This window comes from Nerophis ophidion, linkage group LG14 (genome assembly GCF_033978795.1).
Source record: "Nerophis ophidion isolate RoL-2023_Sa linkage group LG14, RoL_Noph_v1.0, whole genome shotgun sequence".
NCBI classification, from domain to species: domain Eukaryota; kingdom Metazoa; phylum Chordata; class Actinopteri; order Syngnathiformes; family Syngnathidae; genus Nerophis; species Nerophis ophidion.
Window position 1 is genome coordinate 32,617,736 of NC_084624.1, and position 16,271 is coordinate 32,634,006.

Consider the following 16,271-nt stretch of genomic DNA (forward strand, 5'->3'; position numbering starts at 1 on the left):
TCTCCTCTGTTGACAGCAGTGTTGGCGCTAGGAATTTTCAAAATGGGGTCCCATGACTCCATGAAGTCATAAAAATGGGGTCCCACAGTAAATTTTTGGTGTCCCACTTTTTTGTAAGCGTTTTGAAAACAAATGATAAATGTATGCATTGTCCTGTTTTATCTCACATTCTATATTGTGTTTTGGAAAAAGGTTGTCATAAACGTTACTTAATTCATTAAAAGAAATAATATAAAAAGAACGGTGGCAGAGGGGTTAGTGCGTCTGCCTCACAATACGAAGGTCCTGCAGTCCTGGGTTCAAATGCAGGCTCGGGATCTTTCTGTGTGGAGTTTGCATGTTCTCCCCGTGATGCGTGGGTTCCCTCCGGGTACTCCGGCTTCCTCCCACTTCCAAAGACATGCACCTGGGGATAGGTTGATTGGCAACACTAAATGGTCCCTAGTGTGTGAATGTGAGTGTGAATGTTGTCTGTCTATCTGTGTTGGCCCTGCGATGAGGTGGCGACTTGTCCAGGGTGTACCCGCCTTCCGCCCGATTGTAGCTGAGATAGGCGCCAGCGCCCCCCGCGACCCCGAAAGGGAATAAGCGGTAGAAAATGGATGGATGGATGGAAGACAAACTTGTATGCATATGTAAATATATTCAGTTAGAAACATCCATTCACTTTCTTCTTTTATTCATGGATCTAAACTTTACCGCTGCTGGTAGTTTGTTCTATGTTTTCGGATGTTCTTCCGAAATGTGTTTTTCATTCTTGTTTGGTGTGGGTTCACAGTGTGGCGCATATTTGTAACAGTGCATAAGTAGTTTATATGTCCACCCTCAGTGTGACCTGTATGGCTGTTGAGCAAGTATGCCTGGATTAACAGTCAATCCGCTACTTCGCACTCTCCCTCTCTCTGTCTCTGCCCTCCCTCACGAATGTTTGCTACGTGCGCACACCTTCACAATTTGTTTTGTTTTTAACCACTCTTAACCCTGTACGTACATTGAAAATACACGCAAACTTGACACAAAACGCCGGATATTTGAGGCTTTTAAGAAGCCCCGCACGGACGCCCCGGACAGTCCCACAAAAGAGTACATGTCCGGGGAAAAGAGGACCTATGGTCAGTCTATCATAGTTTAAATATTGAAGATTTGGGCTGCCTCGTCTGACATCATGTCACTTTTTTACAGTGTGTAGTTTTAGTGAGGTCATGTGACTTCCAGGCTCCATTCGATTGGTGAAAAGAAGTCAACCATTACCAGTGCTGACTCTGAATTGGTGAAACAGAGTCCATATTGCCCACATTATGGACTTCTCTAACAAGTGAATAGGTCTTTGCAAGCAGTAATCAATGGATTATAATGATTGTATTAGGGTTGTCTCGATACTTATATTTTGGTACCGGTACCAAAATGTTTTTCGATACTTTTCAATACTTTTCTTAATAAAGGAGACCACAAAAAATGGCATTATTGGCTGTATTTTCACAAAAAATATTGGGGTACATTAAACATCTGTTTATTATTGTAATCGAAGAACAATTTTGTCCTTAAATAAAATAGTGAACATATTAGACAACCTGTCTTTTATTCGTAAGTAAGCAAACAAAGGCTCCTAATTTAGTCTGCTGACATATGCAGTAACATATTGTGTCATTTCTCATTCTATTATTTTGTCAGAATAATAAAAGACAAGCTGTAAAAAATTATTATTAATCTACATGTTCATTTAGTGATAACATCTGATTATTTTCTGTTTTAACATGTTCTAGCTACACTTCTGTTAAAATGTAACAATCACTTATTCATCTGTTGTTTGATACTTTACATTAGTTTTGGATGATACCACTAATTTAGGTATTGATCCAATACCCAGAAGTTGCAGGATCATACATTGGTCATAATTTAAGTTCTCATGTGACGTATTTCCTGAGTTTATAAGCATAATGTGAATTTAAAAAATATTTTTGGACAAAAAAAAATATTGATGTAATCATAATAGTATCGACTAGATACGCTCTTGTACTTGGTATCATTACAATGGATGTCAGGTGTAGATCCACCTATGGCATTTGTTTACATTTGGGCGCGCTAGATTTTGTTAGCGGTGACGCTGGTGAGCTATTGTATCCTCCTACGTTGTGTAGTGAAATATGTTTAGATATTCTTCGTCCTGCAGGGGTGATATTTGTAAAAAACTCACTTTATTCGTCGTCATGAAGGCGAGGATTAGGGATTTAGAAGTAAAACACTGCCGACATGACTCGCTAGCTAGCGAGTCATGTCTTAAAGCACCTATTCCTGAGCGCGTTTCACTGTTATAGCTTCACTTTTATCGTTAGTTTTCAGGCCAAAATGCGTCCGTTCTCCCTTTTCTGTCTACACACTGTGTCTGCTTGTAATTACTCTGTGATTGTGCGCTGCCGAACATGCTCCTCTGCTCGTAAAAAACAGCAATGTCACGACATGACGTCTTGCCGATGAACCGGTACTTTTCAAATTGAGTGTACCGTATTTCCTTGAATTGCCGCAGGGCATATAGTATGCACCTGCCTTGAATTACTGCCGGGTCGAACTCGCTTCGCAAAATAATTAGCGATTGCTTAGTATTACCGCCTGGTCAAACTCGTGACATCACGAGTGACATTTCCCCTGTCATCATTTTCAAAATGGAGGAAGCTGATTTCAATATCGGTAATTTGAAATCGCATAAAGGGAAGAAGATTAAGAGATATTCAGTAGGATTTAAGGTCCAAGTTTACATCACACTCAAATTTTTACTGCATTACTTTAGTAAGTGCCGGAATGAGAAGAGGTTTTAAAATAATTAGCGCATGCTTACTTTTACCGCATGCCTTTGGTAAGCGCAGGAGTGAGAAGAGGTTTTAAATTAATTAGCGCCCCGACGGCAATTCAAGGAAATACGGTAGTACCGTTTTTGACTCAATAGTGCCACGATACTACACTAGTACCGGTATACCATACAACCCTAGATGGTATTAATTAATAAGGATTGAAATGAAGCTCATTGTTTCTCCTTCACAAAAATACTTAAGTAAAAGTACCAAGTATGTTGGATTAAAACTACTCTGACAAGTACAATTTATCAAAAAAGTGACTTGCGCGTTACTACACAGCTTGGCAGTTCTCAAATAATAATAAGCGGTTCGACGCATCTCAGCCACTATTTGAGGAAATATCCTTATCTAACTCTTCATTATTTCACTTTCAGATTGCTTTAACGCGGCTTGAAGTTGCTGTGATCTATGATAGCAGTATTGTGACTCACCTAGTGCAGGGTCAGCGCAGTCTTTGTACTGCTCAGGTGTGCACACAGTTGAGGTCCCTGTGTGTAGTAACACAGCTATTATGCATGAGCCGGCAACAGGCAGCCAAGATACTACACACTTCGTACCGGGCATGTGAACCATTCTGCAGTTGCAGTTCTCCAGCAGGTAGCGGGTTTCACAGTCAATGCGGCAAGCGGTGATACTGTAGGTGGAGAAGTACTCCGAGTCGATGGGAGTAGACTTGCAGTCTCCCCAAGGGGGAGGGAGGTACTGAAGCTGAAAAGGCAACAAAACCAAGGTTAGTGCTCTGTATATCAGTCCAATGGAGTACAGCAAGCAACACAACTCATGTCCAGTGCAGGAGGTAAAAAAAACAAAAAAAACAACAAAAGCAGGCTTTCGAAACCCAAGACACCAGTCCCCAAAAAGAAAGAATATAATACTGACATTATTGTTCATGTGCAAGCAAGCAGACATCATGCAAAACATCAGGGATGCGGGTGTAGACCCAGGTTAGGCGGAAGCAGAGTACCATGGGAATAAAGAATAATCAGACTGGACACCACAACCAGGAGACACATTGGAACAAAACCAATCCTAGGAGAGAGGACTCAACACTTCTCTCATGTTGGTGAGTGACAGGCATCACACAAAGCCCAACATCATATTCCTAATGCAGAAAGGTCTATTGGGTTCTTTTTGCTGCAGCTACAGTACAGGCCAAAAGTCCGGACACACCTTCTCATTACATTAGTTGTCTTTATTTTTATGACTATTTATGTTGTAGATTGTCACTGAAGGCATCATAACTATGAATGAACATATGTTCATGGGTGAGTTTGGCACACTCACTGGCTGTATTGATTCTACTCCGTGTTGATGTTTCATAATAGCGCCTTTTGCTGGATTACAAAAGTCACTACATTTGACTTGCAGATTAAATAAGTTAGCAAAAAAAATTAAATAAAAACCATATACATATATATGTATATATATACATATATACATATATATATATATATATATATATATATATATATATATATATATATATATATATATATATATATATATATATATTATTTGTATATATATATATATTAGGGGTGGGCAAATTAATGCGTTAAATAAGAGTTAACTCATCAATCTATTAACGCCGACAATTATTTTATCGCACATTTGCGTATGTTGTTTACATACTTTTATTTTGTTAACGCCTTTTCTTAAAAAGATGGCGTCGCCCGAATGGGCTTCGGGGTCGAGGGGCTCTTGGTAAAGATGGAACATTTGGCAAAAATACTGGACAATTCTGCAAATTTCATGGCTGGCTTACAGCGTGGTCACTCCGGGATCACTTACGACCGCCAGACAATTCTGAATGTGGATAGATCGGGCCGTTTTGGACTGAATGACGCGTGCCTGCTAGACCTGCTAGCTAGCATGGGAATACTTTGCCGGCTACATCCAGCGGCCTGTGAAGCAGCGGAGTATATGTGTTGTCTGTCTATTTATCAATAATGCAGACAAGGAGTGTTGACTGAGTTCTTAACGTTTACTTTCAGAGCGTGCGTATCACAACATACAAGATGCCGTCATGGCGACACACAACCTATACCGGGCTACCGCGTATGCTTGTCACTCCTGTTGCATGCTGGGTAGGGTAGTTCTTTTTTTCCCTGGCTCATAACATCACAATATAGTACCATGTATATGCGTTCAGTTTATCAAAGCACCAAGCAAACAATCGGAAAATTCCCATCATATCAATTCCTAGATTTATGGTCATAATTATTTTAAGTGCACTACGCAGAATAAACATCCATCCATCCATCATCTTCCGCTTATCCGAGGTCGGGTCGCGGGGGCAACAGCCTAAGCAGGGAAACCCAGACTTCCCTCTCCCCAGCCACTTCGTCTAGCTCTTCCCGGGGGATCCCGAGGCGTTCCCAGACCAGCCGGGAGACATAGTCTTCCCAACGTGTCCTGGGTCTTCCCCGTGGCCTCCTACCGGTTGGACGTGCCCTAAACACCTCCCTAGGGAGGCGTTCGGGTGGCATCCTGACCAGATGCCCGAACCACCTCATCTGGCTCCTCTCGATGTGAAGGAGCAGCGGCTTTACTTTGAGTCCCTCCCGGATGGCAGAGCTTCTCACCCTATCTCTAAGGGAGAGCCCCGCCACACGGCGGAGGAAACTCATTTCGGCCGCTTGTACCCGTGATCTTATCCTTTCGGTCATGACCCAAAGCTCATGACCATAGGTGAGGATGGGAACGTAGATCGACCGGTAAATTGAGAGCTTTGCCTTCCGGCTGAGCTCCTTCTTCACCACAACGGATCGGTACAACGTCCGCATTACTGAAGACGCCGCACTGATCCGCCTGCAGAATAAACACAACATTATTAATATTGCTACTACGGATAATTTGATCAAACATTCCCTAAATCAGCCCACTACCTATAATATAGGTTTTTCAAACATAAGATCCCTCATAAAAAAATGTTTCTGCTGTTACCTCAGAAATTGCCTGTTCAGATGTTATGATTGTGGCTCAGAGATTTGTATGTAGATTATATTTATTTTCCATAACAAACAGGATAACTTAAATACCCTGGCAGTGGCAATAAGCTTAAATGTTTGTATTTACATTTTTTTAGTTGATTTTCATAAAATATGCTATTTAACTGCTACTGTTTAACAAGGACTGATTTAAATTGTGTTTGCACAACAAATGTTTTGGCGCTTTTGTTCATGTGAGAGAATATTCCAATAAAGGTGCACTACACACTACTTTTGAATTCATTATTGGGCTTTGCGTATACAATGCAGTTAATCGCGATTAATCGGAGAAATAGTGCGATTAACTTCGATTAAAATTTTTAATCGTTGCCCAGCCCTAATATATATATATATATATATATATATATATATATATATATATATATATATATGCGAATCTTTGGGTGTCCCACAATTCGATTCAATATCGATTCTTGGGGTCGCGATTCGATTATATATCGATTTTTTTCAATTCAACGCGATTCTCGATTCAAAAATGATATTTTTCTGATTCAAAACGCCGGTAGACTTTGAACTGATGCCAGAATCATTATGAGGAGTAAAAGCAAATGACCGCCAGCATGGCCCGGTGCTCCTGGAAGACGTTTAAGGGGGCAGGATAGTGGACCAAAGCAAAGAAGTCACATAAAAACATAACAAACGTAACGCCAGCCAGGATGAATGGCTCGAGCTGGAATGTACTTTACAGATGTCCATTGATTAAACAGGGAACACCAGAAAAGACGATTGCCACACCCACATGATAGCTTCGCTCCGCAGGGGGGCACCGACGGATGAGACTTGATGCATGCAGCAAGCCCAGGCAAAACATACGCTACCCTCTGCTCTTGGGTGGAGACAAAGGTTTGGAAACCCGGGGCCACGCCGAAGCCCAGCTCGTGTGGGAAAGGAGGCTCTGACTGAGCGTGAAGCTGTACTTTTATGCCGGACTCATAGGACGTCGCATCTGGGCGACATCATTCACACAAAAATGGTCAAAAGCAAGACAACAAATTAAAAAAAACAAACAACCTGTGGTTGGCGAGCCACTCAAAAAAAAAACATCGCCCTGTACTGTCAGCCTTTTTTCTCTGCTCGACCTTAAAGCAGCTTCACACCTTGAGGGATACGGCCTACTTAGGGGAACATTTTATTTACTATCATTAAATACTTTTTGTAACAATGATACTTATAGACATGTCTCATGAGAATTAGTAAGAATTTGTACAAAACCCTTTTTTTAAATCCACATTTGCTGGACTGGATTTTGTATTTGCACAAACTAACTATTTTATTCCCACACTGCGACACACATTTGTCAAAAGATGTATTTTCGGATCAGTGCTGTCATTAAAACCTCCAATTTGACCCCTATGAATTGGACTGACTTGAAATTTCTCCCAAGCACTCCACAAAACTCCTACAGTAACTTGAAGGTGTTTAGCCAAATCACCACAAAATGTGATACACACCTTTAATGTTTGTAACATTTTAACAAGATTTGTTAAAAAAAAAACGTGGCTGGCATCAAAGAAAAACTCTTTTGGAAGGGCACGGGCATAGACTTAGACTTAGATTTCCTCTTATTGTCATTCAAAATATGAACTTTACAGTACAGATAACAAAATTGTGTTGCATTAGCTCGTTGTAGTGCAGGATAAAAGAGCAATAAGGTGCAGATATAAATTAATAGATTACTGTACAGATAAATATATTGCACTTTTGCATATGCATCCACGTTTATGGATCTTTTTACATTGTCTTTATATTCCAGAGAGTTAATCCATTTTTGGGGGGGATCGAGGGGATTATTATGATGCATTCAAGAGTCTTATAGCCTGAGGGAAGAAGCTGTTACAGAACCTAGGGGTTCTGCTACGGAGGCTGAGGAACCTCTTTCTAGAGTTCAGCAGTAAAAACAGTCCTTGGTGGGGGTGGGAGGAGTGGTCAGGCAGCGGCTTTTTGCTATTTCCCGGATAGGAGGAAGAGGAGTCCTGATGATCTTGACTGAGCAACTTAACCCATAAATTACGCATAAGTCACTATATTACTTGTTTAGTTTTTTTGGTGTTTTTTTTTGATAATGATTATTTATGTATTTAATATTTGTTTACTTACTATTGTTATTTTGAATGTTGCTGGGCCGGTTTTGGAATTGGAAATGTATTATTATAGTATTGTGTATTATTTTGTTCGACTGATTAATAGAAAAAAATAAAAAATAAAACAAGAAATAAAAAAAACGTTATCGGTAGGGTTGTACGGTATGCCGGTGTAGTACCGCGATGCTAATGAAACATATTCGGTATTATACCGCCTTTGAAAAGTACCGATCCGCCAAGGTTTTGGAATTGGAAATGTATTATTATGGTATTATTGTGTATTATTTTGTTCGACTGATTAATAAAAAATAAAAAAAATAAAACAAGAAATAATGAAAACGTTATCGGTAGGGTTGTACAGTATGCCGGTGTAGTATCGCGATACTAATGAATCATATTCGGTACTCTACCGCCTCTAAAAAGTAACGATCCGCCAAGGTTTTGGAATTGGAAATGTATTATTATGGTATTATTGTGTATTATTTTGTTCGACTTATTAATAAAAAATCAAAAAAATAAAACAAGAAATAATGAAAACGTTATCGGTAGGGTTGTACAGTATGCCGGTGTAGTATCGCGATACTAATGAATCATATTCGGTACTCTACCGCCTCTAAAAAGTAACGATCCGCCAAGGTTTTGGAATTGGAAATGTATTATTATGGTATTATTGTGTATTATTTTGTTCGACTTATTAATAAAAAATCAAAAAAATAAAACAAGAAATAATGAAAACGTTATCGGTAGGGTTGTACGGTATGGCGGTGTAGTATCGCGATACTAATGAATCATATTCGGTACTATACCGCTTCTGAAAAGTACCGATCCGCCAATCAAACCCCCGCCTCCCAGACGAGCATGTTCGGCAGCACACAATCACGGATTACTTACAAGCAGATGCAAGACAGAAAAGGGAGAACAGACGCATTTTGGTTTGAAAACTAACGAAAAGCACTGAAAAGCCCACCGGAAGAGGTGCTTGAAAACATGACTTGCTAGGTAACAGCTAGAGTCAAGCCACAGTCGGCAGTGTTTTAGCTACTTCTAAATCCCTAATCCTCTCCTCAATGGTGACAAATAAAGTAAGTTTCTTACAAGTATCATACCTGCAGGACGAGGAATAGCTAAACATGCTTCACTACACACCGTAGCTCACCGGCGTCAAAACGTAAACAAACACCATTGGTGGATCTACACCTGACATCCACTGTAATGATACCAAGTACAGTAGCGTGTCTCGTCAATACTTCAACGATTCCATTGATATTTTTGGCAATCTCAACATCTTCTTACCTTTAAAAAAATAAATAAATAAATAAATAATTATATATATATATATATATATATATATATAATGTTTAGAAACTCAGGAAATATGTCCCTGGACACATGAGGACTTTGAATATGACCAATGTATGATCTTGTAACGACTTGGTCTCGGATTGATACCCAAATTTGTGGTATCTTCCAAAACTAATGTAAAGCATCAAACAACAGAAGAATAAGTGATTATTACATTTTAACAAAAGTGTAGATAGAACATGTTAGAAGAGAAAGTAAGCAGATATTAACAGTAAATGAACAAGTAGATTAATAATTCATTTTCTACCTCTTGTCCTTAATAATTTTGACAAAATAATAGAATGGAAAATGACTCAATATGTTACTGCATATGTCAGCAGATAAATTAGGAACCTTTGTTTGCTTAATTACAACTAAAAGACAAGTTGTCTTGTATGGTCACTATTTTATTTAAGGACAGACTTACAATAAGAAACATATGTTTAATATACCGTAAGATTTTTTGTTAAAATAAAGCCAATAATGCAATTATTTTGTGGTGCCCATTATTTAAAAAATTACCGAAAAGTATCAAAACAATTTTGTTACCGGTACCAAAATATTGGTATCGGGACAACACTAGTTATCGATTATCATATCGGTCTTGTGATGCAAGAAATTATGGGTATCAGCTTGATAAAAAAAAGGTGTATCCTTGGTTTCAGGCACAGTATTTTTATAAAATTTACATTTTCAAAATCCCATCAAAAAACAGGCATTTTGTGTACAAATTCCTACTAAATTAACACAGGAACAATCTCTTATAGATATAGGGGCGGCATGGCGTAGTGGGTAGAGCAGCCGTGCCAGAAACCTGAGGGTTGCAGGTTCACTTCCCACCTATTGACATCCAAATCGCTGCCGTTGTGTCCTTGGGCAGGACACTTCACCCTTGCCCCCGGTGCCGCACACACTGGTGAATGAATGATGAATGAATGATTGGTGGTGGTCGGAGGGACCATAAGCGCAAACTGGCAGCCACGCTTCCGTCAGTCTACCCCAGGGCAGCTGTGGCTACAGATGTAGCTTACCACCACCAGGTGTGAATGAATGATGGGTTCCCACTTCTCTGTGAGCGCTTTGAGTATCTAACAATAGAAAAGCGCAATATAAATCCATCCATCCATCCAATTTCTACCGCTTATTCCCTTTCGGGGTCGCGGGGGGCGCTGGCGCCTATCTCAGCTACAATCGGGCGGAAGGCGGTGTACACCCTGGACAAGTCGTTACCTCATCGCAGGGCCAACACAGATAGACAGACAACATTCACACTCACATTCACACACTAGGGCCAATTTAGTGTTGCCAATCAACCTATCCCCAGGTGCATGTCTTTGGAAGTGGGAGGAAGCCGGAGTACCCGGAGGGAACCCACGCATTCACGGGGAGAACATGCAAACTCCACACAGAAAGATCCCGAGCCTGGATTTGAACCCAGGACTGCAGGACCTTCGTATTGTGAGGCAAACGCACTAACCCCTCTGCCACCGTGAAGCCCTATAAGCAATATAAATCTAATCCATTATTATTATTATTATTATTATTATTATTATTATTATTATTATTATAGACTATTTGTACTTTACTAATTAGTGAAGTCATACATCACTTGGCTTCGTCTGTCAAATAACCAACTGTGTTGGACAAGGTGGCGTGGACTTCATGTCTCGCTTTACATTTCTTATGACAAGAAATGAAGCTGCTTCATCATCATCATCATACATTGTTTTTTTTCATTCCAAGCCATGTCCATGTTCTCGCACTAATAACAACTTAATGAATCTGGAGCATCTTTTAGGGTGTAAGCACATCTTGTTGTGGGCGGGGGCTGCTGTCACGATTAAAAATGACACTACCATGTGTGCCTCTGCTGGCTGGAAACACTTCAGGGTGATAAACTGCACGTGTTCCTGCAAATGGCTGAATTATAACAGTGAAGAACACGTTAGAAATGTGTCCATTTTGTGGTGTCCAGGTGTCTGCCTCAGTCATCCCATGGTATTCTGCTTAAACAAAAAGAAAGCTGGTTGGATTTCATGCATCATGATTTCGTCCAGACAGTTAAATTCAGGAGCAAAATCTATGCACTTGAGAAGGCCTCCTTTCACATTGACTGATTAACACAGTGGGGATTCTAATCGGCCTACGGACCATTACACAAATAAAGCTGCTCTTAATCAATTGTACTGTCAGTAAGCGGCACCTGAAGGACCGCCTTTGTCATTTGTGGAGGAACATTTCTCCATCTTTCACGGACTGAAAAATGACATTAATTGGCTCCGATGAGCAGTTTGATGGTCAAAGGCAATGTAAAACATAAAAGTCTATCAAGTCTGACGCAAACATCTCCAAGCACTGTGTGCTGTCGGCTGCATGCTGACGCCAAGAGGCTATTTTAGGAACACTGCTCATTAAAGCAGCTCGAAAAGCTTTTGCTAAGTTTTTTTTTTTTTTTTTTTTGTGGGAAAAGATGCTTTTGATCCTCCAGTCTTGCTGACCACATAGAGAGCTTCCATTTCTTTTTTTGTCTTCTTCACCAACACTCCAATAAAAGAGTAAACACTAAGAAAAGAGATACAAACTGTAAAGGCTTTCGATATAATTTGTCTTGAATATACAATGTATTACCCATCATATATAATAGGTTTAATCTAGCTGCTGTATAACATAATCTGTATGTATCGTTTTGTTTTTTTTCACTTTAGATTACCGTATTTTTCGGAGTATAAGTCGCACCTGCCGAAAATGTATAATAAAGAAGGATAAACATATATAAGTCGTACTGGAGTATAAGTTGCATTTTTTGGGGAAATGTATTTGATAAAACCCAACGCCAAGAATAGACATTTGAAAGGCAATTTAAAATAAATAAAGAATAGTGAACAACAGGCTGAATAAGTGTACGTTATATGACGTATAAATAACCAACTGAGAAGGTGCCTGCTATGTTAACGGAACATATTATGGTAAGAGTCATTCATATAACTATAACATATAGAACATGCTATACGTTTACCAAACAATCTGTCACTCCTAATCGCTAAATCCCATGAAATGTTATACGTCTACTCTCTTACGTGAATGAGCTAAATAATTTAATTTGATATTCTATGGTAATGTGTTAATAATTTCACACATAAGTCGCTCCTGAGTATAAGTCGCACCCCCGGCCAAACTATGAAAAAAAAACTGCGACTTATAGTCCGAAAAATACGGTACCTATCACCTATAATAGCTTTAATCTAGCTGCTGTATAAGGTAATCTGTATTTATCGATTTAGTTTAGTTAGATAACTGTTTTCATCAGCTAGATCACACTCTTACATTTGAATTAATCTCCATTAACCGCAGTGAATTACTGTACTTACTTGCATAATTCCAACTGACTTTAAAAAAAGACGCCGGTAATTTAAAAGGGAATATATTATAAATGTTTCACTTGATTGCACGTCATTTATTGATGCAAAATTTGGGAACAGATTATCTAAAGTCCTTTTAGGTAACCACCCACATCATTTGAGTCTATTTCCTGTCAGCACACCTGTTTTCTATCAGTTAAACTAGCCCGGTGGTTCTCAAACCACCTCAGAAAAAACTGACATTAAAATACAGTAGCATAGTAGGCCTAAGTATTCATTAAAAACAACGCAGAGGTTTTGTTTAACAAATATATTTAATATTGTTGGCCACAGTAACATTACACACGGTTTGAACAGTAACACTGTGTTTGAATATAGGAAAATAAAACCCTACTTTAATCAAGTGATTTTTTTTGGTGTACCACTAGGTGGAGCCCACGAGAATCACCAGCTTGAGAATCACTGATCTTGCATATTTAGTGTCACCTGTTGCTCCTTGCTGGTGTTGGATAAGTGTGTGCCTTCTGGGCTTTTCTATGCCGCACTAAATTTGTTTTGTACTGCCTGTGTTGTCCCGAATCAAACAGACTTCAAAAATAGCGGTGACAACATCAAGATATATATTTCTACAGTGTACATATTTAAAAGTTAAATTATGATACTTTTGGAGTTTGCAATCTGGGAACACCTCCACAAACAAACTCAAAAAATGGGTTATAAAAGTGCCTTTGGAGCAAAATGTCTGCAAAATTTACATCAAAGCATATCCAATACATATTATTCAAATGTAGCTTTCAATCATTATGCTTGTTTTTGTTTGTTAGAATTATTTTTTTAGCAGTGTATCGCATTAATAAATAAAGGCACATATAATTAACTTCAAAATCATACGGCATGTGCAATTTACCGTACAAGTAATTAGTAATTATTTTATCTCATAACTTTATATTATTGTTAGTAATACATTCTTTCGAAGAGGACCTACTATGAAAAACCAACATTCCTTGCCGATTCACATTAATCCCAAAAATTTAAAATCAAACCATGGAGACATAATGTTTATAAAACAATCTTGCCTTCCTTCATACTTTCTCCCAACGAGCCCAACTTGTGAGGGTTTTTTTCCAGAGTGTGACGTCTGCATGTATCTCCATTTATGGTAGAAATGTACCAAAAGTCTGCCATTGCCGTCAATAAATTCCCTCTTTTCTCTTTCCTGTTGTTGGGGGGCAGACTGGCTTGTACATGCACATGTGTTTAGTTCTAACTAGCCTTTATTCTAACTTATATCTGTCAGTAGACTCGCTAAAAACTACAACATGGTCTGTAAAACACAATATATGCAAGATTTTGAGAAAATAACCACCATTATTATGTAGACCACAAGAAAGTATTTAACCCTGGGGTGTCAAACGTACGGCCCGCGGGCCTGTAAAGGTTTTATTCGGCCCGCGGGATAACTTTGCTAAGTATAAAAATGAGCCGGAATTTTTGAATGAAAGAAACTGCTGTTCTAAATGTGTCCACTAGATGTCACAATAGCAATTTGTTGTATTTTTGTTGATGATGCTAAATATGTAAAAAAATTAAAATGAACCACATGATATTAGTGCACCAGTCGAGGGAAAATAATCAAACTACATAAAAAATATCCTGTAATTTGATTTTGATATATTTTTTTTTTATCTTGATAGATTGAAAATTAACACCAATGAGTTGACTGTACATTATCACATAAGTTAATCAAAAAGTATAAATAACGACAAAAAAAGATAGAATACTATTAAACGCAACATGTAAGTGTAAAAAAAAAAGGAACACATGTATGATTTGTAAATATTCTTGTTCTATTTTCAAACAAAGAAAACAATCACAAGTTGTCTTTATTTTTAAGTTATCGTGCCGTTATTTTACCAGTCCGGCCCACTTGGGAGTACGTTTTTCTCCACGAGGCCCCCCATTTACAATGACTTTGACACCCCTGGTTTAACCTGTAGAAAAAAAAATCATAATCTGACCCCAACCAAAAACAACTGAATAAGGACTTTCTCCAGAGAGCCGAGCTGAAAAAGAGCCAAACTTCCCATCACTAAAAAGGGGGACAGCAGATGCTAACTTTACATTTCCTGAAAGATTTTGCTCCTTCCACTGAATGGCGAGGAAGGTAAAGGCGGATGGTTATGAGGGGAGGCGGGAATGCTCAAGTACCAGTTGCTGCTGACATGACACAAAAGTTTGAAAACCGGGGGCCACGCCAAATCCCAGCTGGTCAATGAAGGGCGGCTCATCCTGGCTGTGGATCTGAACCTTGATTCCCGCTTCGTAGGAGGTCTCGTCTGTAGATACAGCACGCCACAGATGTGTGTGAAAACAGGGGTTTTTTGTTTTCATTTAGAGGATGGGGATTTTTCCACCCCCCCACTCTGCTTCCATTGGCAGGGATGCTGAGTGAGTCAGAACATCATGCTGGGAGGCAATATCACACGTTAGATTGATGACATGCAGTTAAGGAGTGTGTAGGAAGTGCTCAATAAATGCATAAACTGAATATTGCATTATTTATAGACTGTTTGAGGATAGTTCTTTTGACTTGCAAATTTCATGAAACTTTATGTGAAGAGAATACAGTGGAACCTCTAAAAGTGGGCTGACTTCACAAAGTCATGTTTGGCTTTTGGTTCTCTGTCTGAGAAAAGTGTAATGATAACCATAGAATAGGAGTTCCCCCAGGGTTATTACAGTAGACTTCCTTTTTTTGTCATTCAAATTTGAACTTTGCAGTACAGATAAGAACAACATTTCGTTGCATTAGCTCATTGTAGTGCAGGATAAAAGAGCAATAAGGTGCAGATATAAATAAATAGATTAATGTACAGATAAATAAATTGCACTTTTTCATATGCATCCACGTATGTTATAGTGTCTTTCTATTTCATCATAACCTAGGTTTTAAGCCAGTATATAAGCGAGGCTTGGACAGTTTACAGCAGTGGTTCTCAAATGGGGGTACCCGTACCCCTGGGGGTACTTGAAGGTATGCCAAGGGGTACGTGAGATTTAAAAAAAAATATTCTAAAAATAGCAACAATTCAAAAATCTTTTATAAATAGATTAATTGAATAATACTTCAACAAAATATGAATGTAATTCATAAACTGTGAAAAGAAATGCAACAATGCAATATTCAGTGTTGACAGCTAGATTTTTTGTGGACATGTTCCATAAATATTGATGTTAAAGACGACTTTTTTTGTGAAGAAATGTTTAGAATTAAGTTCATGAATCCAGATGGATCTCTATTACAATCCCCAAAGAGGGCACTTTAAGTTGATGATTACTTCTATGTGTAAAAATCTTTATTTATTATTGAATCACCTGTTTATTTTTCAAAAAGTTTTTAGTTATTTTTATATCTTTTTTTTCCAAATAGTTCAAGAAAGACCACTATTAATTAGCAATATTTTGCACTGTTATACAATTTAATAAATCCGAAACTGATGACATAGTGCTGTATTTTACTTCTTTATCTCTTTTTTTCAACCAAAAATGCTTTGCTCTGATTAGGGGGTACTTGAATTGAATTAAAAAATGTGCACAGGGGGTACATCACTGAAAAAAAGTTGAGAACCA

The 16,271-nt window shown here is 38.6% G+C and overlaps 1 protein-coding gene across 2 annotated transcripts in view; it reads right to left on the reverse strand.

Annotated features, from left to right (window-relative positions):
• The window catches only part of LOC133568493 (acid-sensing ion channel 1C-like), a 194,286-nt gene that overhangs the window by 19,969 nt on the left and 158,046 nt on the right, over positions 1-16,271 (reverse strand). For both annotated transcript variants that reach the window (XM_061920468.1, XM_061920467.1), the window contains exons 3-5: positions 14,850-14,977; positions 3,407-3,557; positions 3,281-3,337 (exon numbers count right to left, since the gene is read on the reverse strand). In XM_061920468.1, the coding sequence (XP_061776452.1) occupies positions 3,281-3,337; positions 3,407-3,557; positions 14,850-14,977 (336 nt within the window). The remainder of the gene's footprint in view (positions 1-3,280; positions 3,338-3,406; positions 3,558-14,849; positions 14,978-16,271) is intronic.